The sequence below is a fragment of the Daphnia magna genome, linkage group LG1 (assembly GCF_020631705.1).
Source record: "Daphnia magna isolate NIES linkage group LG1, ASM2063170v1.1, whole genome shotgun sequence".
Lineage (NCBI taxonomy): Eukaryota > Metazoa > Arthropoda > Branchiopoda > Diplostraca > Daphniidae > Daphnia > Daphnia magna.
The window spans coordinates 16,671,540-16,694,613 of NC_059182.1; the positions used below are offsets into that span (position 1 = coordinate 16,671,540).

At 41.0% G+C, this 23,074-nt stretch overlaps 3 protein-coding genes across 9 annotated transcripts in view; 2 read left to right on the plus strand and 1 right to left on the minus strand.

The window, feature by feature from the left end:
- Nucleotides 1-8,616, minus strand: part of LOC116933017 — a 31,234-nt gene extending 22,618 nt beyond the window's left edge. Inside the window, exon 1 of the mRNA XM_032940922.2 lies at nucleotides 7,999-8,616. The gene's annotated coding sequence lies outside the window, so the exon portion shown is untranslated. The remainder of the gene's footprint in view (nucleotides 1-7,998) is intronic.
- On the plus strand, nucleotides 313-14,726 carry LOC116933031 (PDZ domain-containing protein 8-like). Of its 2 annotated transcripts, none has more exons than XM_045168522.1 (15): nucleotides 313-597; nucleotides 10,742-10,973; nucleotides 11,114-11,353; nucleotides 11,420-11,612; nucleotides 11,683-11,840; nucleotides 11,913-12,129; nucleotides 12,212-12,336; nucleotides 12,452-12,697; nucleotides 12,768-12,804; nucleotides 12,885-13,003; nucleotides 13,073-13,428; nucleotides 13,504-13,768; nucleotides 13,844-14,014; nucleotides 14,123-14,311; nucleotides 14,384-14,726. In XM_045168522.1, exons 2-15 carry the CDS (start codon nucleotides 10,779-10,781, stop codon nucleotides 14,615-14,617), a joined length of 2,745 nt encoding a protein of 914 aa, XP_045024457.1. In that variant the 5' UTR covers nucleotides 313-597; nucleotides 10,742-10,778; the 3' UTR covers nucleotides 14,618-14,726. The 2 variants fall into 2 exon arrangements, with proteins under 2 accessions (XP_045024457.1, XP_045024455.1); XM_045168520.1 differs by having other exon boundaries at nucleotides 314-597; nucleotides 12,882-13,003.
- Nucleotides 14,727-15,024: 298 nt separating this feature from the next.
- On the plus strand, nucleotides 15,025-20,372 carry LOC116933667 (solute carrier family 13 member 5). 6 transcript variants are annotated; one of them, XM_045171799.1, is made up of 18 exons: nucleotides 15,025-15,325; nucleotides 15,445-15,742; nucleotides 15,813-15,942; nucleotides 16,041-16,833; nucleotides 16,915-16,986; nucleotides 17,185-17,294; nucleotides 17,400-17,549; nucleotides 17,607-17,722; nucleotides 17,845-17,959; nucleotides 18,229-18,397; nucleotides 18,465-18,543; nucleotides 18,625-18,744; nucleotides 18,817-19,094; nucleotides 19,184-19,276; nucleotides 19,411-19,604; nucleotides 19,675-19,730; nucleotides 19,826-19,907; nucleotides 19,971-20,372. In XM_045171799.1, exons 6-18 carry the CDS (start codon nucleotides 17,193-17,195, stop codon nucleotides 20,106-20,108), a joined length of 1,692 nt encoding a protein of 563 aa, XP_045027734.1. In that variant the 5' UTR covers nucleotides 15,025-15,325; nucleotides 15,445-15,742; nucleotides 15,813-15,942; nucleotides 16,041-16,833; nucleotides 16,915-16,986; nucleotides 17,185-17,192; the 3' UTR covers nucleotides 20,109-20,372. The 6 variants fall into 6 exon arrangements, with proteins under 6 accessions (XP_045027734.1, XP_045027745.1, XP_045027725.1 ...); XM_045171810.1 differs by having other exon boundaries at nucleotides 16,041-16,678; XM_045171790.1 differs by having other exon boundaries at nucleotides 16,041-16,986.
- The last annotated feature ends 2,702 nt before the right edge of the window (nucleotides 20,373-23,074 follow it).

A 23,074-nucleotide genomic window follows, 5' to 3' on the forward strand; every position in this document is an offset into this window, starting at 1 on the left:
AAAAAAAATGGATACCACAATACTATAGAGATTGCATCATATCTTTTTTTTATGATAAAAATAAAAGAGATCAGATGACCAAAGGGATGCCTCCGAAATAAAACCAGAAGAAAAAAGAAAAAAATGTTTAAAAGCCTCCAAGGGGAAAATCCCGACTAGTCCCGCGGAATCGGTACATGGTTGGACAACGCCAGCCGAATAACTCCATAGAGGGACATGTATCAGCAACAAAGTCACATGGTTTAACGAGATCGTTACAAGCACTCATCCGTTGATGTGTTTTTTCTTTTCGTCAGTATGTCGTCAAAAGAAGCGACGTCATTGACCTGTTTTCGACCTTGGACGATTAATCAACGTCTACTAGAAGATAAGATTCGAAAAATTAGGACCGACATGAAATGGTCGTCTGATGAGGGGGAAAATATTCAGTTGCACACATCGACGCAGAGTCGAATCAATTGCTTATCCAACTGGCAAAAAGTTTAAACAAGAGTCGTGACGGAAGACATCAAGTGAGGATTTTCATTAGACAAGAACGGAAAGAAACGGGAATCCTTTGGAAAACGTTTGGTTCACAAATTATTACGTCTTTCGGAGGTAAGATTTGAAAATAAAAATGTCAATTATTTTTTAGTGTGGTATATGAAAGGGCAAGGCTACGATAGTTGGATTTGATTGGGCTTCTGTACGGGTGTTATGTCAAACCGTTGACGAGTGTCGCATTTCCATATTCCTATTTCTTCAAATTAACTGTGTAAAGAAACCTACAAAAGGATTTTCTCCCATTCGAGATTATTCATTTGAATTGATTTCGTAACCCTTTCTCAATATTTGTTCCAGTTGGCTTATAGAATCCCCATCGACTCGTATAGGAAAAGACACCAGTCACTCCGCCCACTGTCACGAAAAGTCTTTTTTTATGTGAACGATTTTGCTTTTGAAAACCCTATTTGAAACTATAATGGAAAAGCTCTTTCAGTCAGCAAGAGTCAACCTTCTATGGAACAAGGGCGTGGTCCAGCGCGTCCCAAGACTCTCTTGCCAACTTTGAATCGCTAGTCAAAGTTCATATGTGCACAATGTTATAATATTCGAACGAAACTTTGATTTATCCATGGGTAATCAGTGCTGCTGTATAACCTGCTCCGTGAATCCAACGAGGTCCGTGAAAAATCGAAACAAAAACGTTCAAAATAGCTCCACAACGCATGTAGGCAAAATAGAAAAGCCTTTAAAAAAACAAAAAAAACAACAAATTTATCGTGAATTGGACAGTATTTCGGGAGAGGTGTTCGTTAATTAGGGATTGGCATATAGTATTAGGGCAAGTTGCGTCTTTTGATCGGGAGTTGGGAAGGGAGGCAAGTTTTCGTGAGCGTTCGTCTCCCCAGTTGCATTGATCGAAAATGAGTTTCCGGCCATCTTTGCTAAACAAATCCACCCGTCCAATCGGGCCGCCGACTAGATTCGAGCCAAAGTCGATACACGAGTCTGCAACAACTTAACAGTCTGAGACGCGCGTTGACGCTTTATAGGAGCAAAGTTACAGGTCGCCTTTCAGATGATTTGATGGCACGTGAAGATAGCCGCCGCGATGCGTAGATCGTTGGGCGTCACAACTTTTTATTTACTATTTGATTGATGCGCGTCTGACTTGTTAGTCATCAGTGGGTAACGTATACTCAACTTTGGATGAATGTCATTTTCGTACTTAGGAGAAACAACAGCAAAAAGTGGTTCGTCTGAAAGTCGTTCGGGACTGATCCGTTTGTTGAGAAACGTGATTCGAATAAATGCTAATCATGCCTGGCTATATCTTGGACGTCAATGACATTGTACAAGTTTTGCATGGTTTCCGTACTTCTTGTGTTTCGTGCGCGTTTCGCTTCACGTTGTTTTGGAATACTCCGGCCAGCACGTAACAAGATGAAGGGATTGGTTTGCGCAGAAAAAATAGAAGACTTGAGCGTAAAATTTGCGTGTTTTCGTAATCCTCTTTTTTTGTTGTTATTCTTTCTCGGTGGGATAACGGAATATGGAAAAACAACTCTCGTTCATCCGGACTCATTTTGTGTTTTTATCCCTTGCCATCTCACCGGAATTACATTGTTGCATTAGTAATTCAAACAGTTCATCCACCTGTCTTTACCAAAAATTGTAATCTTCTTCCGCCCCCTTTTTTTTATGTGGTCCTGACACGTGAAATGTCCACACCCATTCTACGTATGTGCAAGAGACATCGATCTTTTCTTTAAATCTTAAAATTAAAAAGAACCAACTTATTTTCTAAGACAATGTAAGCTGATGTTGTCAGAAATACGAATTTCGTCCCTAAAAATATCGAATTCAGGGTTGACTTAGTTTTTTTTGAAACATGTTTTATCCGTTATAGATATAAAACCACCGTGAGTTCAATGAACTGCAACTCTTTACGATGATGTACATCTCTTTTTTTTTTGTTGCTGCCTTCTCTGTGTAGCTCCTCTGATGTTTGTGCATCGAAATAGAAGGCCAGTCGCTGTTGAAGTAGCTTGAACTTTCACTTGAAGTAGCAGCGTTCCCCTCTTTTAATATAATCCCTTCATCGGGACGTAAGCTATGTAGCGCACGAACGAAATTCCCGCTACTACTTCCAGTAGTGATCTAACATTTTATCTTTTTTTTTCTGCTTCACTTTTTTTTCTAGTACGACTAGCATTTTTTTCGATCATTGAAAAGGATTACTTTTTCTTTCTGCGGATCTATTTCCCTCCTTCTTTGACGTTTCGGTGGATAGTCACGACCTGCATGAGAGATGAGTTAGGAATTCATCTTGAGATTTAAAAAAATAAAAATAAAATAAAATCTTCTCTCTTCGTGAAAAACACTTAAGGAATCTTCGTTCACCGACCTCTCGTGTCTTTTGTCGTTTTTTTTTTTCCTTCCCCTCTCGTTGTAGAATTGGGATTGAAGGACTTGCTGCAACTCTTCTGTTGACTCCCTTCTAACCTTCTTCCCCCATCCCATGAGCAGCTGTACTTTTAAATGTCGTTGCTGTCCAGCTTGTCCAGCTAGTCGACATTGATTATGCGATCGAATTTATTTTCGTACGACGCCTGGCAGTTCTCATTGATTTCCGTCCGTTCCGATTGATTACACACGTCCTCCGCAACACACGTATACCCCATTTATACATACTGATCTCTTGGTTCTCCATTTAAATGCCCCCCCCCCTTTTTATTGTAATTTCAGTGCAAGGAGGGGGTTAGGGTTAGCCCCCGAGATTGGATTGAAAGTGGAAAGTTGGTGAGGGTAGGTCGCAGCAGGATCTACGATGAAGGTGTAGGTCACCATCTGCGCGCTAAGTTTCCGGGTTTAGAAGCAGGGCCCTTATTCGCAGATGGGGAGTATGATCATCATCGTGATAGTCGTCACGCTCTCGTGGTATAAGCACGGAAGGTATTATATAGAGGGTCAGGAAGGAAAGGGGTTTATTCCACATGGTAATCGATCCAGAATGTGATCCCTTTTTTTTTCCCTTGTTAATCTGTTCCGGTGGAGGAGAAAGTGGGAAAAAAAGGGGATCCACTTCTTGATATACTTTAAATACATATGTTCCAGCTGGCCGGAGGAACGTGCATCAGACAAACAGATATATACCTCTTTCTCGCCTTTGTATACAAAAAGTGTTGGTTAACTATACAATTTGGCACGTACGTCACTTGAATGTAATCAGCTCGATTTTTTCCAGATCCTTTTATTCTATTATACGTTTGAAAAATTCTGCGTAGAAAAAGGGAGAACATTTAGGTCTTCCTATATAACCACCACATGTTGTTGTTGATTCTTTTTGGACGGGGGGGGGGGTGGAAATTTGGAACACACGTAGATGTATAGTGGCTCCATAGTGTGTGTAGGTCTTCTTTGGTGTAGGAAATGAAAGAAGGTCACATCCGATCGATTCTTATTTTCCAAGTCACCTCTTTTCCCTGCCATTTTTTGTTGTGTTTGGTTCTTTACCACCGTACACCGATCAATGGTGTCAAGCAAGGGAAGCCGCTTGTCGTGAAAAAGAATGAAATAACGTCAAAACTCTTGTAGGGGCTCTCGATCCTCTTTGGAATACGTGTGTCCGCATACACGATCCCGTTTGATATAGGCACGAAACGTACCAATAACATCCAAGGCAAAAAAAGTTTGTTGTGTACGTGCGCACGGTCACTTGTTTTTTCCCCCGTAAAAAAGGGGGGTGGGGGAATATTTATTCTCGTTATTGGCTTTTTATATTGGCAATCGACTTTTTGAAATTTCTGAATTTCATTTCTTTTTTTCCTTCTATTTTTATGGGACAAAATGGAAGCGTCGGTGATCAGTTCCGACTAGGATCGTTCTGTTTTTTTTTCGTATCGGAATAGGAAAGCCTGTAGTGCAATTGAAATGTGAATAGCAGCCATTTCTCGAGTTCTTTTTTATTTTTTCTCTTTTTTAAAAGATATTTTGAAAAATGTTTGGCAACCATCTGCAGTGAACGTGACACATCAAATTTGCGGCCGTAATTTCCCTTATTTCCCTTTCTATGCGTAGAGGCCATTTGATCGTCAATTGAATTCGCACTATACGATTAAGCATTTCAACTGCTAGTCCGCGTTTTGGCCAGCTCTTTTAACATGTACAGTAATATATGTAGGTGTCTGAATATGGTGATGTGCGTAAACCGAAATCAATACGGAAGAGGCAACTAACTGCCGCCCTAGATCCGAGGATCGTTGTACATACGTGTGTCGCGTGATAACACAACATCTCTCTGAATGTACAAAAGAGACGGTGAGCCAAAGTCTCGCTAGAATTGCAATCTATATCCGCCCACACTATATTGCCTCTCACATTTTCAACCTATTGAAGATGATCGCAATAAAATATCCCTTTAAAGCTTATTATTATTATATGAAAAAAAAGGGGGATGTTTTATGTATAAACGCATTGATAATACCAGCACCACCAAACTGCTGTGTATACCCACGGCTGATGATGGGCTTATTATTGTTATGAGACCCCGAGAATAGGAATAAAACTTGTGTGTGTGTGTGTGTGTGTTAATATATTCCATTGGTGAGAAAGCCGTATATCTATAGCTGGTTAAGAGGCGCGCGTGTAGAAGCCGATTTCAAATGCAGAATGTATAAATTTTGACAGCAGCATAGAAAAGTCTAAAGTCTAAAAAGAAAAAAACAAAAAAAAATTTCAATGCGCCAAAATTGCGCAGCCACACACTGCTTGCTTATGTAGACCGGCATGTTCCGGCGCGCTATGTAAGGCGTAACAATCCGCTTGCAAAGCGTGGCCGAATTATTCCGATCACGAGGCTTGCCGAAGCAATCGATGCCTAGTTTATTTTATTAAAAAAAAAAAAGAAAGAAAGAATCACACAGAGAAAGAGAGTGTCAGGAATATATATACATATATTTTTTCGATTTAGCTTCGTGAGAGAGCAAAAATACAAAATAAATCGAACCTTTATTAGTATGGGTTGCCCCGCTGCCATTTTATTGGTGGGTGTGGTTGATGGGAGGCTTATAGAAAAGTGTTATCGAAAGGATTGCAAATGCCACACATGACATTTAGACAAGATATACCTTTAACAAAGGCAAAGAACAACTTTTTTGGGAAAACTTTACTGCGTGTCGGCAAAATCTGACATGGAGCCGCAAACGTTTTCTTTTGATGATTTTTTTTTTACCTCTCTCCCTTTTGGGGGGGCGATTGTATCATAGAATCTCTTTTCTCTTTCTATACGAGGCACTTGTCGGAAACACGCCAAAGGGGATGCGGATAAAATAAAAAAAAAAAAAGACTTTCAACTCGTCAGTTTAGGATTGGACAACACAGGCACACAAGAAAAGGAGAGAACGTTTCAAAGGCATCTATTCTCAAAAGGGAAGGAATCATCAGAGAGGAAAATCAAGACCTGACTACATACTGCGATAATAGAATCATTTTTATAGGTCGAAATAAAACACGTCTACAATTGAACGGAGGATCGAAATAAAGACGTCAATGATAACGTTTTCGCGTAATGGGTTCTGGTTTTTATTCATCGTTCAGACTTTTGTGAGGAGCGTATATAAAACAACAAGCTTTTGTTGTACTAATCATTTCCATGGTCGGGATTGAGTTGGTTTAATGAATGTAATCAATGAATTGGATGTTTCCTTCTTTTGGCTTCCGCTCGTGGCTTTCATTTTCTCTTGAATCAGTGGGCGGAATTTATGCAGACGGTAGGAAGCGCTAAGAAACACAAACGTTGTCTACCATTTTCTTCTTAAATAGTTAATTTTTTAATTGATGGCAGTTATGTAACACTTTCACAAATGAGTTGCCATATAATGTACGTTAACAAGTTGTTTGTTTTTTTTTCTTAAAGAAAAGAAGCTTGCTCTGCTAATTATGATTGATGTATACAATTGCTGTTAGCGTATAGTAACAGCCGAAAACCTGTTCTTATCAGCACTTTGCCTCTGAACGTGTAGACGTGCGATTCACGTAGGCGATTCGATGATGTAATCGGGTTTCTTTTCACATATGTGCTCAATTTCGTTGCCATGGCAACAAAGCGAAAAAAATAATAAAAAGAAACGCAGGTTGTGTCCGATTATCTTCCCCTGAGTTAATCGCAGAGTGCAGGTATAGAGTTGTTAAAAGAATTCAAGAGGGATGCAGCCCTCTCTAATAGATTCCTCTTCGTTGTCAATGAGGAATCGAAAGAGATACTAAATCCACCTCAGAGTCTTTTCCGGTCCAGCACAACTCTATTGTCGGCACATAAGTGTTTTGTTTTTTTTATGTAGTAGTAATCTCTTCGACAACGATGTCGCTCGTATAACGGACCGAGTTCTTTAGAGAGTCGCATAAAAAGTCGGGAGAACGGGAAATCCGTGTGATAACATCATCAAATACCAGTTTGTCTACACACACACACACACAGAGGGACATAGTAGTTTGTAGCGCCTGGTCATTCAAACTGTCACGAAAGTCCACTATGATGAAATAACGTCGTGGATCACCTTCGCAGGTGTGTCACTCACGCGGCTGCATTTTGGACACTGTACAATTTCACGTAGAGTATTGTCCAGCCGTAACGGCCCTTGTTTTAACGTCATCAGGATATACTTGATTCCAGCAAAAGTGCCCCTCTGCAGCCGGGAAAACTTAAAGAATAAATACATATTTACACGAGGCCCAGCCGAGTTATCATAATGGCGAGTTAGAGGCAGCCTAGTTTATGTAGGGCACACAGCAGTTGGCCACTCAAAACTTTACAAGTACAACTGGCTGTGTATATACATTGTGACTGTGTTGAGAGAGAGAGCATTGGGAAAATAAACAAGCCCTGCACATTCACCAACAGAAAAGGTAATGGAGAGAAAAATGGCGGAAGGTAGACACGCAACGCGGAGAGACGGGATTACAATCTGCCTTTCCTTTATAAAGGCGCCGCGTCCCAGCGTATTGACGTTTAGACGTAGGTAGGAAGTGTATAGGAACAAACGTGGATCTGCTTCGTGCAAGAAGAGCTCGGCAGTGCGACAGTCCGTACCGCGTTCCAAGAAAAACGGAAACTCATGGAAATAAAGTCAGCATCTAATATAGAAGCGCAAAACAGTTGATGAAAACATCGGTACTAATAGTCGTTAAGTTTATCTTGGCCTTGCGCAGGATCGTTCGAGATGTGCGTTCGCGTCTAGACGAAACATTGGCCTCACACAATCACGTTCTAACCTTTTATTTTTACCGAATAGAAAATGGCCAACGAGAAAGAAGAAGGAAATAACGTTTCATTTCATCTACGCCAACCGGATGATGCGCCTTATTGAATAAAAAAAAAAGAATTTCCCGTTTTCTTTTTTTACGTTTCCTTGTCTATCGCATCTTTCACGACTCTTTGATCCGCCACCCTTTTCTTATTTCCGACATTTTTTGTGTGTTGTTGAAAAATATGCATTAAAAGAACGAGTCCTTTACCTGGCGTTGCGAGATCGACGAGAGAATTCTTTTATTTGAAACGATGCACTTCAAGATGACGTTAGCGGTTGGCTTGTTCTTTTTCCCCTTTTGACTGCTTGTGTATATGTATATAGGAGGCGATTTAGAATGCCTGACACTTGAGAGGCGTCTCGGGCAAAAAAGGACAAGTGACAGGTCCTTGAGTAACTGGAATGCCTATAGAATAAGATCCATTCTTCTCCTTTTGCCGGAAAACTTTTGGAGAAATTCTTTATGCACTTTCTGCGATATGCCAATCAGCGTTGAATGGGAAAAGTTCACGCCAGTTGATAGTCCGCCAATCGAATAGCTGGAGCAATTCAAAAGCTATCGACATTGAATCAGCCACATTTTCTTTCGATCGAAAAGAGTTGTTTGATTTTCAATTTTTAATGATGCAATGTTTCTTCCTGAAGTGGCTACTCGTCATGGGAAACGTGACGTCATGCCATCCGTCCTGCCCAACGAAACACTCACGCACGAAACGGGAATGAGCGAAATAACACACGTAACAGATTTAGATAGCGAAATGGGAGAGATCAAATAGAGCGCATAGAATCAAAGTACGTGTTGGCGTAGCGATGGCCAAGAATGGACTGGTCGTGTGTGTCTAGGATCAACCCGATCCCGTTGGCTCGCATCCGCCGTCAACACACACGCACAAATCAAAACCATGCAATTGTGTTTTTGTTACTTTCCAAGCGAGTGACTGTGGACACCATCTAGCGAGCTGGACTGTCTTTTTGTAATTCTTTTAACCAACCCCCCCCCCCTTTTTTTTTAAGAGAGAGGAAACAAAAAGAAAAGGAAGAAATGAAAAGGGAGTGTCGTTGACGAGGGCGCGTCGGACGTGCGGGATATCCTTCGGGACTAATTTCCACCTGAGCCAACACCCTTCGTTAGGAAGTCTCTTTCATCGCTTAATTTAAAGCAACAAATAAATATTCAGCCGCGTCCCATTTGCTTCTCAGCAGTTCTCACTAATGCAGGCTGATATGAAAACACGCGAGAGCAAAACAAAAAAAAAAGGGGGGTGGGAGAGACATTGAGAACAATCCAATTACTGCACAGCAGTCGTCAGAAGTATATAATGTGGACCCTACTCGTTTTTCGCTTCTTCGGGAGAAGTGCATCTTATCATAAAGTAGGAGGACGGAGGTCTCCTATGTAAGTACAGATCATCATAAACATATGCGGGGAGCTATTTGTAGTCGAGCAGCACTCGTAACCACTATTACTCTAAGCTACAAAGAACCCATACATGTTACTATTTAATAGTAAATAAAGAGAAAAGGAGAAAGGAGGGAGAACCGAAAATGAAGGCAGAAAGAGCAAGTTGTTCTCTTGCACGGCAGGAAGAGGAAAGAGGACGTCCTTGTTCCTTAGAAAGCCAAGAAACTGAAAATGTTTGTGGAATTTTAAGTGTGCCGATCTGCGTGATATGAATCCCGCCAAAGTGTAGAATAAAACACGAGTCGTGAACAGAAGTTTTCACGTACCTGTAGCCTACAATACGATCGTTGCGGCCTTTTGACTGTACATACCAAAGGGCGAGGAAGGAAGTACAATTTGTACATCCAACCGATAATCGAACGTTGTTCAATCAAGTATAAAAAATTTAAGGGATCGTTGGGATGGTTCTCACAATCATCGAATCGTATAAGTCATCGATATTGTGTCGTCCAAAGTCTTGATTGCTGGGAGTGGTCGTTCATTTTTAAGCAAACCAATGACTGTCTCCATTCTAATGTGTTTTTAACGGTCGTATAGATACGCAAGATCGATGACAATCTTGTGTGTCTAGTTCCTGAAACATGTCCGAAAAAAAAGCTTTTGCGAAATCGATCCCGCTGTTTCCGGGGATAAGGAGAAGAGAGAATCAAAACAAACGAAGCTCGAAACTGTTTTCACTTTCACGGTCCTTCGCTTTTCTCCGTTGGGGAATAAACATCTCCGGCTGTGTGTGTGTGTGTGGACGCTCGCCATTATGATCCCGAGGCTCCCTGTCGCTGCGGTTTAAAAGACACACCCGAAAATCGTTCAAACTTTGAAATGGATGTCGAGAACATAATAGGGAAGAAACAATAGAGCCCGCCTACTACAGCGATTATTGTCTTTGGTCGAAATGGAACGCATATTCCAATTTGTTCGTCGTGTACATGTTTTACGTCCTTATTTTTCGCACGGATGCGTTGGAAAATTCACAATAGAGTAGCGTGAATTGAAAAAGCAGCAATAAGTTAAAAGCGCTGCCGGGGTAAGTCCTTTAATTGGGTACATAGTCGGAAAGCAAATAAAATAAAACGCGGCACATGGAAAGTAAAAATTCACGAAGCCTTTTTTTTGTGCATTTTTTGGTAACCTTATGCTGGGAAACAGGATCGATGTTGATGCGCAACGTGACGTCAACAGATCCGCCTCGCGGGAATTTCGAGTCGCATACCATTTCCTTCTCTTATTTTCTTTTCGTTCATCTCCCACTTCCTTTTTTGTCTTTCTTCTTTTGACCGGCTGTTTGCTCGGACCGGCAGCATCGAATAATGTGGACAGACAATGTCGACGCCAATCTGCACAGTCCATGTCTGCATGTCATCGTCAACTTGTTTCTTTTTCATTCCGTTTCTCCTTTTTTTTACATCTTTGTTCTTGCTCGTATTCATTCCGGTTTCTCTCTCTCTCTCTCTTTTTGTTGATATCTACATTTCTGCTATTTCCAATGCAGACTTTATCGATCGGAAGAAGAGGATTTGGGCTGTATCATGTTCTTCTTTTTGATTTTGACCGGCGTGATTTGCTTTCTGCTGGGCCTGGCCGTGACATTGGCTATCGGCCAGCGTAACATCTTCTACTGGCTCATGCCGTTGGACGAAGACAAGTTGCTGCCCACGGTGGACCCAGCCAACAGCACCCCACTGGTTGAAACCGACCAACCGATTTCCATCGGACTGCCCGAGGTAAGAACGCGTGACTGTCTTATATAGTTTTTATTGGATTAGAGAGTCACGATATCCAATAGCTTTTGTGACATGTCACTCAAGACGGCTGTCATTGTCGTTCACATTTGATGGGTGTCCTATTGATGATGCATTTATAGGAGTTGACGGAACAGCTGACTGAAGAGAAAACAATCGCAACTTCAGAAGGGACCGATAAAGAAGGGGAGCAACGGGATGACACTTTACTGGCCATAAATCTATTAATGCAATTCTTCTTCCGCGAAGCGCAAAACAACGGAATCGTACGTCGATTTCTTATCCATCGAATCAATAAAGAGATGAACGAAGGCGTGGAGAAAGGAGGGCCGACTGTCAACAAAATTATCAAAGGATTGAAGGTGTGAATCATCATTAACGTGACATTCTCGAAATCTATTGCTCTTTTTTTTTCTTTTCTTTGGCAGATTTACGACATCGAAATGGGAACGAAAGCTCCTTCCATCCGCGGTATCGACGTCAACAGCCTCGAGCTGGACGAAGACCAAAAATTGATCGAATCCGTCGATGTGGGCATCGATCTTGAATATAGTGGCGGTTTCGCTATCGGGATCGATGTCGCCTTGGCTTACGGAAAGACGGCCTTCATGTCAGCAAAAGGTAAGTCATTATCTGTTTCATCGATTCGAAGAATGGATGTTTTCACGATTTACACTCGTTCCGTCTTCAGTGTCTCGATTGGAAGGGAATTTGCGTTTAAAGTTTGCCCGGCTGCCTTATTCCCATTGGACTGTGGCTTTCTGTCCGCCACCTACACTTGAGGTGGCAATCAGTTCGCGGATTCAAGGCCAGTCTTATGGGGTCGTCACTGATTTATTAGCTACTTTGGTACGTTCAAAACAGTTTCAAATTGAAGGATAATAGAATTTTTTTTAAGTACGATCTTCCGGCTATGCGTAGATTGAAAGTTGGATTCAGAAACAACATTCGCTTCCTAATTCCAAAATGCTCACTCATCCTCTTTTCCCGGATCCGGATCATGCCATTATGAGACCCGTTCCAGCGGCGACGTCAAGACCGATTAGAAAAGGAAGACTTCAAGTGACCGTCATGGATGTCACGCGTCTTGACCCTTCTCTCATTCAAGCTGAAGGCATTTTCTCCATCTTAGCCTTAGGTTAGAATGCTAAACCATCACTCGAACGAAATTTCTTTTGCCGCATTCACTAAACGTTCTCGCAATTTAACTCTTGAAACAGACAGCTGTCCATGGATTGATTTCGCCCCATCGGAGACAGTAGGTCACGTTCTGCTCGATATCCGCATGATCCGCAAGAGAGACAGACCATTGGGATTCGTCTTTCACGGCCTGCCCGCAGGGACGGTAAAGGATTTGGCCCAAATAGCGCATCGGCTATCTACGGAAAACAAAAAAACTCTTTGGTCTCACAGATTGTGTTTGCTTTGTTTTTGTTTGTTTTTCCTCTCGTCTCATTTAGTCCGATTATTCGACCATCGACGAGATTGTTCTGGATCTGGTGCGCAGTCCAACCGGAGTCGTGGTGGTAAATACTGAACCAGGATCCGCAGCCGACGAGGCCGGATTCAGAGCCGGAGATGTTATCCTAGAAGTAAACGGCTTACCCGTCAGCTCCGTTAGACAAGTCTTGCGTGCCATTACTAACACGGAGGCTAAGTATGTCATTATTCGGATCGATCGATTCATTCCAGCCGTCAAGACAAAGGTATTTGATCATTAGTCAGTTCACGGTCACTGACAGAGCCATTCAAGTAAATGAGTTTCTCTGTCAACAGGTCGATGCGTATGAAGCCCAAAAGCCAAGGATGGCCGGTAAGAACAACAACAACGATGTTTTGGAAATTTCTGATGCCCATTCGAACTTGGTTTGATATCCAATTATTTTGTAGTAGGAAGCGAACAGGGAGCTTTGTATCCACTTCCAGATGATTTGGTTGGAGTTCACCGAGAGACCATTGGCAGGATGGTTGGATTAGAAATGAAACGAACAGAAACTTACCCAATGAGCAAAGTGAGACAACTTATTTGATTACTCGGGGCAAGCGCAGTTAGTCGTTACGTTTTCAACTCATATTTTTAGATAGTCCATTTAGGCGATACGTTGGATTTCGGCGTGTTACCCGGCCAGAGATTTCTCAACTTGTCCGTCTGGTTAACTGGCGTTCAAGGCGATGAATGCGACGTAACCAGCAGCGGAGCGGCCAGTGTGAGCATCGAACCGCCCAAAAAATTCAGTTTCAACAAACTATTTGAGCTGAAAAACGACCTACCATCACCGTCGCAAGAAACGCCCGTTAAAGAGCCACCGAGAGAGGTCCGAATCGGATATATCAACGTCAGCTTGGCTGAGATTATAGCCGATTGTCACCTCAACACCCAGGGCCATCACGTCTCGACTTATCAGCTGTACCCAGCAGATCTTCAAGCATCTCTCGGGTAACAAATGGAGTGTGTTTTTTGTGTGTGTAATGGATTTACAAATGATTGTGTCGCAATTTTTGGCCATTATAGTCGGCAACATCCATTAAAGGACCAGCCGGGATTCGATCCTCGTCTGTGCTATGGAGATATCGTGCTCTCTTTCATTTACCACCCGGATGAAGTTCAAGAAACTGAACGAACGCCTCTGCCGGAAGAAACATTACCCGAACGACCGGAACCGAGCGAACGGGAACGTTCACAAGTGGATGTCGTGATTTATGAGCTCAAACGACCGCACGACTGGACACTGAAGCGTTTTGGTCAACTTGAAAACTGTGACATTTGTCATTCGAAGGTTAGTGGCTGATGATTTATCCTTTTCAGACAGATATTGTTCAATGGATTCTTTTTTATTGCATGATGCTCACAGATATGGTTGGGAGAGGGTCTCTATTGTCCGAGGTGCGGCATAATCATTCACAAGAAATGCTTTAAACGCATAGCAGCCGAGAATAAAAAATGGTGCAGCGTCAACCAATCCATCGCCAAGATTGACGACTACTACATATCCAATGTTCCCATTCCGGCTGACAATGTTAAGGTATATAAAAAACAATCAATCGAGTGCAAACAGTTGAAATCCCGTCGCAACGCGGAAGTATATACAGGCTGTGTAAAACTGTGTCGTGTACTTATTTGCCTAATCTAGTCGGATTTAGAAGGAAACCCGTTTCAAGTGGATGAAGAAAATGAAGAAGCGAGTGAACTTGAAACGGTGGTGGAAAGATTGCAGGTACGGGACCACAACGAATCCCTAATAAGATTGGCGAAGGAGTCGGGACGAAAACTATGGAATCATTTAGATGTAGAGAAGCGTCGCAATAAAATATCTTCCATGGTACGTTAAGGCAGATTTATATACTATATCCTTATGATGTGTCAGATTTAAAATGTCGTGTGTTTCCAACAGTTAAACAAAATAGAAGACGCTGTAACGGCTGAAACAATCCACCGGTACGAGCTGGCGGCCGAGTGGGAGAAATCGACTTCCTATTTGTCTGGGGATAGTGACGTTGGCAATAGGAAATGGATCGAAGTGGAACTGGCATCGTCCGAGAAGAAACGTCAAGCATTAGTCCTTCTCGAACTCTATTTCGGCGTTGCTTGGCAAGATGTGGAAGAACATTTCGATCAAAGTGAATAATTGTGCAGATTCAAAGTGTGGAAGAGTTATATGTTCAATAACCCTATTGTTACGTCAAAGTTGCACCACACGCTACATTTAAATAAACGAGATATTTTATGCCCTTTCACTAATTCATTATGTCCGTGGACATGAAACAGTTCCAAGAACAGTTGGACGAAAAGCAATCAGCTATTCATTCTGAGGGGGAGGGGGGTAATTAACAGCGGAAACGTGGAAAAAAATGAAAGAAAATGGGTAAGGTAAAGGTCAAACTATGCAGAAGACGCAAAATCCCTTTTAAATGTACAGGAAGGGTACAAAAAGAAACAAAGAAAGGGAGACAGGGTAAACAAACCGGATTTTTACCGGGATTTTCAGGTAGTTAATGTCCCTTGCCGTTGCAGGGCTTTTAGACAGCTTTCATTCGTTCGATAAGGTGGGCTGTTGCTGTAGCCAAACTCTTGTTCTGCCTCTGTGAAAAGTTTCGTTCAATTGTTAAGAAAAGTTGCGATTAAAACAGAGGCTTTTTTCTCAATTAAATGTAATCCTGTGTGTGGGTAGCCCCGATTTCAAGTTTTTTTTTCCAGTTTTAAAGTTCATTTACAATAGAAAAGGATTAAAAAGAACATATCGTTTCTTTTCTGTGGCAGCCATTTCATACGTAGCTAGTATATTGTTTGACGTAAACTCGGCTGTGCAAGGTTGTTATCACATTTTACATGCAACGTAAGTAACAATCGATTTATTTAATTTGTAGTTGGAATTGCAGTATAAACTTCAGTATGAACTAATCTCTTTAATAGTGATCTATTAACTTTTGGCTTTTATATTGGTTTTCTACTCAGCGTGAGACATTGGCCATTGATTTGATCTTGTACTGCTCATCTTCTTGCTTGCTACTTGCCACGTTATCATTGGATGCCACCCACAGTTGGTATTCACGTTGCTTAAGGAACATAATGAATGTTTTTTTAAATTTCAGTTACGTCCAAACTCGACGGCTTACTTGATCATCGTCTATTCACATCTCAAATGAAGAAGTAGCTGCCTGAGCATGCCTGCTTCAATACCTGAGCAATACGGACGCACAAATTATTGGCAGTTTTTTGCAATACTAACGCATGTGACGTAACAGCTGCCCGAGTAACGCATCATCCATGAATGATCTGAAAATATTCTGTGTGAATTCAACTTCTAAAAAAAACTTTGACAGCAAGGAGAGCAAGTAAAAAAACGCACATCAACCGCACACTAGTGGAAGACTCCATTGCCGACCGTATGGAGCTCGCTTGGAATCCGAAGGAATGGAAGCCTCCATGGCTCTTTTACCAGCCGGACCTGTGGTTAGTAAATTTTTCTTTGATTGCTGTTATAAAAGAAGATTTTTGCTTAGGACAATAGAGAAGCAAAGTCATCGGAATAATAAATGTATTGATTTCAGGTTGATACAGGGCGCTAGTCGGTGGTAAAATTTGATTTTCTAAAGGAGGCCGTGTGTCGGAGACGGAAAAGCTCCTTCTGTCAGGTACATGGAGCACCAGGTTGACGAACTACAACTTAGTTGAATGTTGTGCTTTGGCAGCTGCTCAAATTTTAGGATTTTCGTAGCTTTGAAATTGAATTCGTCCGTTGTAATGACCACCGACCGGAGTGTCTAGCAAACCTATTTGAAATAACCTTGTGATTCCGCACAAAGCCAACAACGATGTTGCCCGACTTGTTTATTTATGGAAAAACCGAGAAGAGAAAACCGCATAATGTGAAGACGGAAGTCTGTTGCGGAAGTAAACGAGTATCAGTCTAAATCAATTGAAATATGGCGAACAGTTCCTTCGATCTTTTTGGTTAGTCGTTCTATCCTGGCCGGCAAATCATCGCTTGATTAAGCCAAGTAAAGTTATTCAGGCCATGGCTAATATCAATGGTTTTTACGGCTCAGAGATCGGCATTTTCCTCTTCGCCATGTGTCCTTTGTTACATTTCATTAAAATAGTTGTCATTTTCACGCTGCAGTGCTATTCATGGACTCTTGGACGAATCGAGTCCTGAGGTGTAACTTCTGTTGATTCGTAACAAAAGGTATTTCAATTTGAAAAAGTTTGATTAGCACAACTTTTTTCTTGTGTACACGAAAAACTACTACGTGTTAACTGTTTTAAATGTCATTTGTGTCACATTGGACTTGAGAATTGAAATGTGTGGTGAGAATTGAAATGTGCGGTCTACGTGTGAAGGTTATGCTATGATTCAGCGAAATTTTAGCAAAAGAATATTGGAAACTAATCGTTTCCGTTGTCCATTTTCCTTTCTTTTAGAGCGTTCTGCAGAATGATGCAACGTACAGGAAAACCTCGGCGTTCTCATTCAACTCGTTAAAAAGAATTAAGGTCCGGAACATTTGTGCAAATAAATAGAGAGGCATTGTATATATAAAACCTCCAAAACTCTTACCCAGGCCGCATTTGAATACGTGACCAGTGTTCACGCCAGACGTGTATTTTTCGATAGCGTTCAAAGTGAAACATTACACGCATTGTATTTTCCTTTTTTTCTTAACATTTTAAATTTTGTTTTGCAAACTTTAGATTGAAAAATGTTCCAGTTTGTTCGCAATCACGTTTTACCTAATTGGAAATCCATTATCGTTGTGTTGGCTCCGCTTCTACTTCTTCCTCTCCCATTGTCCAGAATGAAGGTAGTAGACCTAACAATTAGACAACAAGAATCCGACATGATTTTGAAGAATTTCCAAATTTGTTATGTATTTTTCATTCACTATTCCCGTCTTTATTCGCAACAGGAAGCCGAATGTGGATACGTCATTCTGATTATGGCTATTTTCTGGATGACTGAAGCACTTCCTCTACCCGTCACGAGTTTGATTCCGGTAGTTGCCTTGCCCCTTTTTGGGATCATGGAAACGAGTGATGTGTCTACTGCTTACATGAAGGCAATTATAGATATTACGTTGATTTTCTTAAATCTTTATAGCAACTTACAAATGTAGGATACCAATATGATGTTCATTGGTGGTCTTATACTGGCTCTGGCTATTCAATTTTGCAATTTGCATAAAAGAGCCGCTTTGGCTGTACTTCTGCTCGTCGGTGCTAAGCCCAGATGGTAATGTACTTCTGTGAGAATTGTAATCCCTTCGTCTCATCATGCAATTTCATATCCTTACGAAATAACTTTGAAAAAGAATTCATGCAATTACCTACCTTCCTTCTTTACGGCCCTATTAGGCTATTGGCCGGCTTTATGGGAACAACAGCGTTTCTGTCGATGTGGATCTCCAACACAGCCACGACAGCGATGATGGTCCCCATCGTGGACGCCGTTGCTGCCGAGTTGTACAAGGTGGGCTTCCTTTTTTCTTTGAGTTATTCCATAACAGGACCGTATTAGATAACAATCGTTTGTTTCTTCGGTGCCGTAAGGTACAGTAATTATAGCCAATCTGCATATTGGATCGTTAACTGAGTCCTAGTCCGCGAGAACATTTATATCCTAAAATATTCTGAAGCTTTCATATATGCATGCATGTTTTTGTACCCATCAGTACCGACCACCTCTATAAAGTGACTGATTGCAATGACGGCGCTTCATGAAATATATTTTTACGTTAGGAAGATGACGTGGAAATGGTGAGATCGCATTCTCAATCGACAGTGGCTACCAATTCTGGTAGTGTCGAAGAGCTAGTCCCATCTGAGTCGATAGAAACCGAAAGACAATTAGCAGCGGTAGAAAAGGAGAAGAGGAGGAAAGTCCGAGCTGGAATCATGATTTCCACATGTTTGTTTGAAAACACGAGTTTGTTTTGATACCTTGTTATATTCATGCGTAATATCCGCTTTTACAGCATATTCATCAGTCATCGGTGGAACTGGATCTCTGATCGGATCTTCACCTCAATTAGCTTTAAAAGGGATCGTTCAAGAGTAAGCAACTGCTATTTTTGTCTTTAATATTCAAACATTTTAATTAAAATTCGTTTCCTTCTTGACGCAATAACCGGGCAGGACTTTCGGAGCGACGGAAATGAATTTTGCAAGCTGGATGGCTTTCACTCTTCCAGGCATGTTAATTAACTTGCTCTTCACTTGGATTTGGCTTCAAGTGATCTTTATTGGTTTATGGAGGTATGTAACAAAACTATGTTGAACCAATAAATTTTCCGTACATCATGAACACTGAGTCACTTCCGGCCACAGGGAAACGGACGGAGGAAGAGATAAAGAAGTAATCAAAGTGATCCGTCAAAAGTTCAAAGATCTCGGCCCAATGACATTCCATGAAATCGCTGTTCTTGTTCTCTTCATCCTTTGTGTTGCACTTTGGTTCTTCCGTGACCCAGGATTCATGCCCGGCTGGGCACAGCTATTCGGGAACGCAGAGAAGGTTGATGACGCAACAGCTGCTATGCTTATCGTCGTGTTGCTATTTATTATTCCTGCCAAACCTTCGTTTCGGTGCCAAGAAGAGCAACCAGGTATCATAGTACTTTATACAAGAGGAGCACTTAATCATGGAGCATGATAACAAGTTATTACATATTTTCATCGCCTTGATTGTGCACAGAAACTGACAGAGGGGCCCACAAACTAAGCCCGGCTCTTTTAGATTGGAAATATGTTCAAGAAAGACTTCCTTGGGGAGTCATTCTTCTCTTAGGTAATATTTTGACAGTTTAACGATGTAATGGATCAACCAAAACTAGAAGTTTGGTGGTTTGTTGACATTTGCACAATCTTATCATAGCTACGAATGAATAGCGCATTCATTGCGGAAAACTTTATTGCATTCAGGTGGAGGTTATGCTTTGTCGGATGCCACTAAAAAATCTGGGTTATCTAATTGGATTGGTGTGCAATTGGCTGGCATGGTAGTTTTGCCTCCATTCCTCATTATGCTAGTTGTTTGTGTTATCACGGCAACTATAACCGAAGTTGCATCTAACACCGCAGTGGCCAACATATTTCTCCCGATTCTCGCGGACACGGTGATACTTGGTGCATGTTTTATCAAATTTACTGGTGTCACTTAACAAAATCGGTCCCTATTTAATGTAGGCGATAGCAATCCGAATCAATCCTTTATACTTCATGATACCCGTGACAGCCACTTGGTAACACAAACTTAACCATTTATTATTGTTTTTGTAATACTAGATTGGGGAATATTGGTTATTTTGTTTGAATATGATTTTGCTTTTCATTACAGCTCGTACGCTTTTATGCTGCCAGTATCCACTCCACCAAATGCGATTGCATTCTCCGCGGCTAAAATGAAGCCAAACGAAATGGTATAGCTATAATGACGGCAACGTAAATGGCTGTTAAAAATGATTCAAAAATATGTTCAACAGATGAAAGCGGGCTGGTTTATCAAGTTGGTGTGCGTTTTCGTCATATGCGTAACTATGGAGACGTGGGGTAACGTTGTCTTTGGAAGCAAACACTTTCCAGAATGGGCCAACGTCACCGCAATCGCTTCGCGTACTTAGCGCAATATCCTGTTTTATCTATTTCAACTGAATTTTTCAAATTTTCTGATACGAAATGGAGTGTTTGAAAGCCATCTGTTTTCACATGCGTTTAAAAAACCGATATGTTAAGCAAAAACTGTGATGTGATGGTCTAAGTTGTTCAACCTGACCATAACAATTTTTTGAAGAGACTTTAGCTAAAGCGTTGCGGAGCGACTCACGGTGTTCGTGGAATATGTGATAGCCAAAATTTGAAATAAAATAAAAGATTGCAAAAAATTATTTTAGGTAGTATTCCGTTTCTTCAGCTCCTCTTCCGGATTTTCTCAATTACGCACCGGGTAATCTCTCCGGAGAAGGTCAGTCAGCGCTATAGGGGTTCGAAGTAGAACGGGATCGCCTCTGCCATCCGAAACGGCTTTACACGGATTCAAGCTCCCTTATTGGTTCCTATAAAAAGTACACTTCCATAAAGGATGAAGTCTTTCTCGACATTATCCCTGTTGCTCGGGAGCTGTTATCTTGCTGTCCAAAAGGGAAGTGTGTGGTAACAGCAGCAGCGATGTTAACTTTGTCAGCCGTTATTATGTTATATTGTTACCTTGTATCTTGTTAGGTCCTCGTAAAGAAACAGCCTACATTTCCCCAGAAAGTCCTAGAAGACGATATTTTCAAAGTGTACTACTATGCAAAGTGCGTGAAATTCGCTGCTGGCTTGGCCATGTCCATTTCCAGAAAAAAATAATAAATGAAAATACGAACGATCGCCTTTAACAGCAACAAACAGTAATCAGGAAAAGTAAAATTATAGGGCATTTTGAAGATATAAAAACAAAATTTTAGCCCGTGTCAAAATCGTCAAAAATCGCAAATTTTCCTGAAAAATCACGATTTTGGTCAAATCCGATTTTAGGCTAAAAACACGGCCTTCCAACCCAATATTTGATAAGAATCACAAAAATTCTACCCGTTTTGTTATGGAATTACTATTTCCAGAGATATCGGCTACTTCCGGCTACTTCCGGTTACTTCCGGAAAATTTTCGTGACAATTTGCAAAAAGTAAAAAAGTGTTGTATTATTCTAACAATTTCAAATACTTTTCTTAGATGTGTTTGGGGGATGCAGCTCTTATTCCCTGTTTTTTTCGCTATCAACAGAACAGGCTGCCCCTTCGTTCAACGACAGTTAAGCTAGAAATGTTTTAGCTCCTCGTCTTGCAACTAGTAGTTGATATTCTAGGTTTTTATGTTTAAAATTGGAATTCAACTATTTGAGATTAGTAAAGATAGGGATTCTTGCAAAATGGAATGGCATACTACATGTCTCCTCATGAGTCATTTCGACCGACCCTACATTTATCAACCACACATTTAAAAAACGCCCTTCTCCTCTGGTGTTCACCAAAAGAATGTTTAAATTACGGAACGCCGTTTGACCCACTTTTTTTTTTGGTTAACTCTTTTTCGATGGTTGTCCGTTTATTTTGCAAATAAATAGATAACTTGCATAGCTTTCTAGCGGTAAAAATCGTCACTTCAAGGAGGGATTTGAATAGGTGACGTCTTTAAGCGAGGAGGAGTCTACCTAACTAATGTTGATCGATTGTTAGGTCGATTTCGATCGCCATTGTACTAGGGGCCCTCACTCCGTTCAGGAAGTTCCCGATAGGGTACGGCCTGGTCGCCAATTCAACATAATATCTCGGAAACCGTTTGCTCTTCCGGCAAAACAGACTCCATATACATGTCCTATGAGGCGTGCGCTGATCTGGTTAAAAACCATAAATGAAGTTGGTGCGCTAACAGAACTGTTTTCGTTAATTTTTTATGGTTTTTAACATGTAAATGGAAAACTATAAGACCAATAGAAAAATAAACCTGATTTCCGTGATTTTCATTCAATTCTGAATCTAAATCATGTATTTTAAGCCAAATTTGAAATTTGGCCAAAAATGAAAAAGTGGGAAGGGTATAGCCTTTCCACTTTTGCCAAAATCGGCCAAAAATGACATCTCTTGAAATTCTCCAAAAATCAGACGGTATAATCGACATTGAACGCCGATTTCGATTTAGTCATTGGTTTTCTCTTTAGACTAGCCGTTTAAAAAATTAACGAAAACAGTTCTGTTAGCGCACCAACTTCATTTATGGTTTTTAACATGTAAATGAAAAACTATAAGACCAATAGAAAAATAAACCTGATTTCCGTGATTTTCATTCAATTCTGAATCTAAATCATGTATTTTAAGCCAAATTTGAAATTTGGCCAAAAATGAAAAAGTGGGAAGGGTATAGCCTTTCCACTTTTGCCAAAATCGGCCAAAAATGACATCTCTTGAAATTCTCCAAAAATCAGACGGTATAATCGACATTGAACGCCGATTTCGATTTAGTCATTGGTTTTCTCTTTAGACTAGCCGTTTAAAAAATTAACGAAAACAGTTCTGTTAGCGCACCAACTTCATTTATGGTTTTTAACCAGATCAGCGTAACCCTGAAAAACTATAAGACCAATAGAAAAATAAACCTGAGTTCCGTGTTTTTTTTTAGCAAACGGTTTCCGAGATCTAAATTATGTTTTAGCGAATTGGCGACCAGGCCGTACCCTATCGGCCGAACTTCTGAAGGATTGTGAGGGAAAAAGTGGATCAAACGGCGTTCCGTAGTTTTTTTATGTAGACGACCATGATCGAAACAATGGAGCTCACACGGCCTGTGAAATAACCTGTCCTGCGCCTTGAAAAATAACTTCGCGGCCTGATTTTTCCTCGTGATCTTCATTTTTGACCGACGCGCCATCTCTTGAAAAAATCTCCAGAAATCAGTCGAGTCGCTTTAGCATTGACTCCGCATTCCGATTTAATTGTTTTTGTAGCCGTTTAATAATTAACGAAAACAGGACCCTTTCGTTAATCTCCGCGTTATCTCCTCTACAACACGACATCAAGTTTTGCAACGCAGCATCTAAAATAAGAAAACGTAT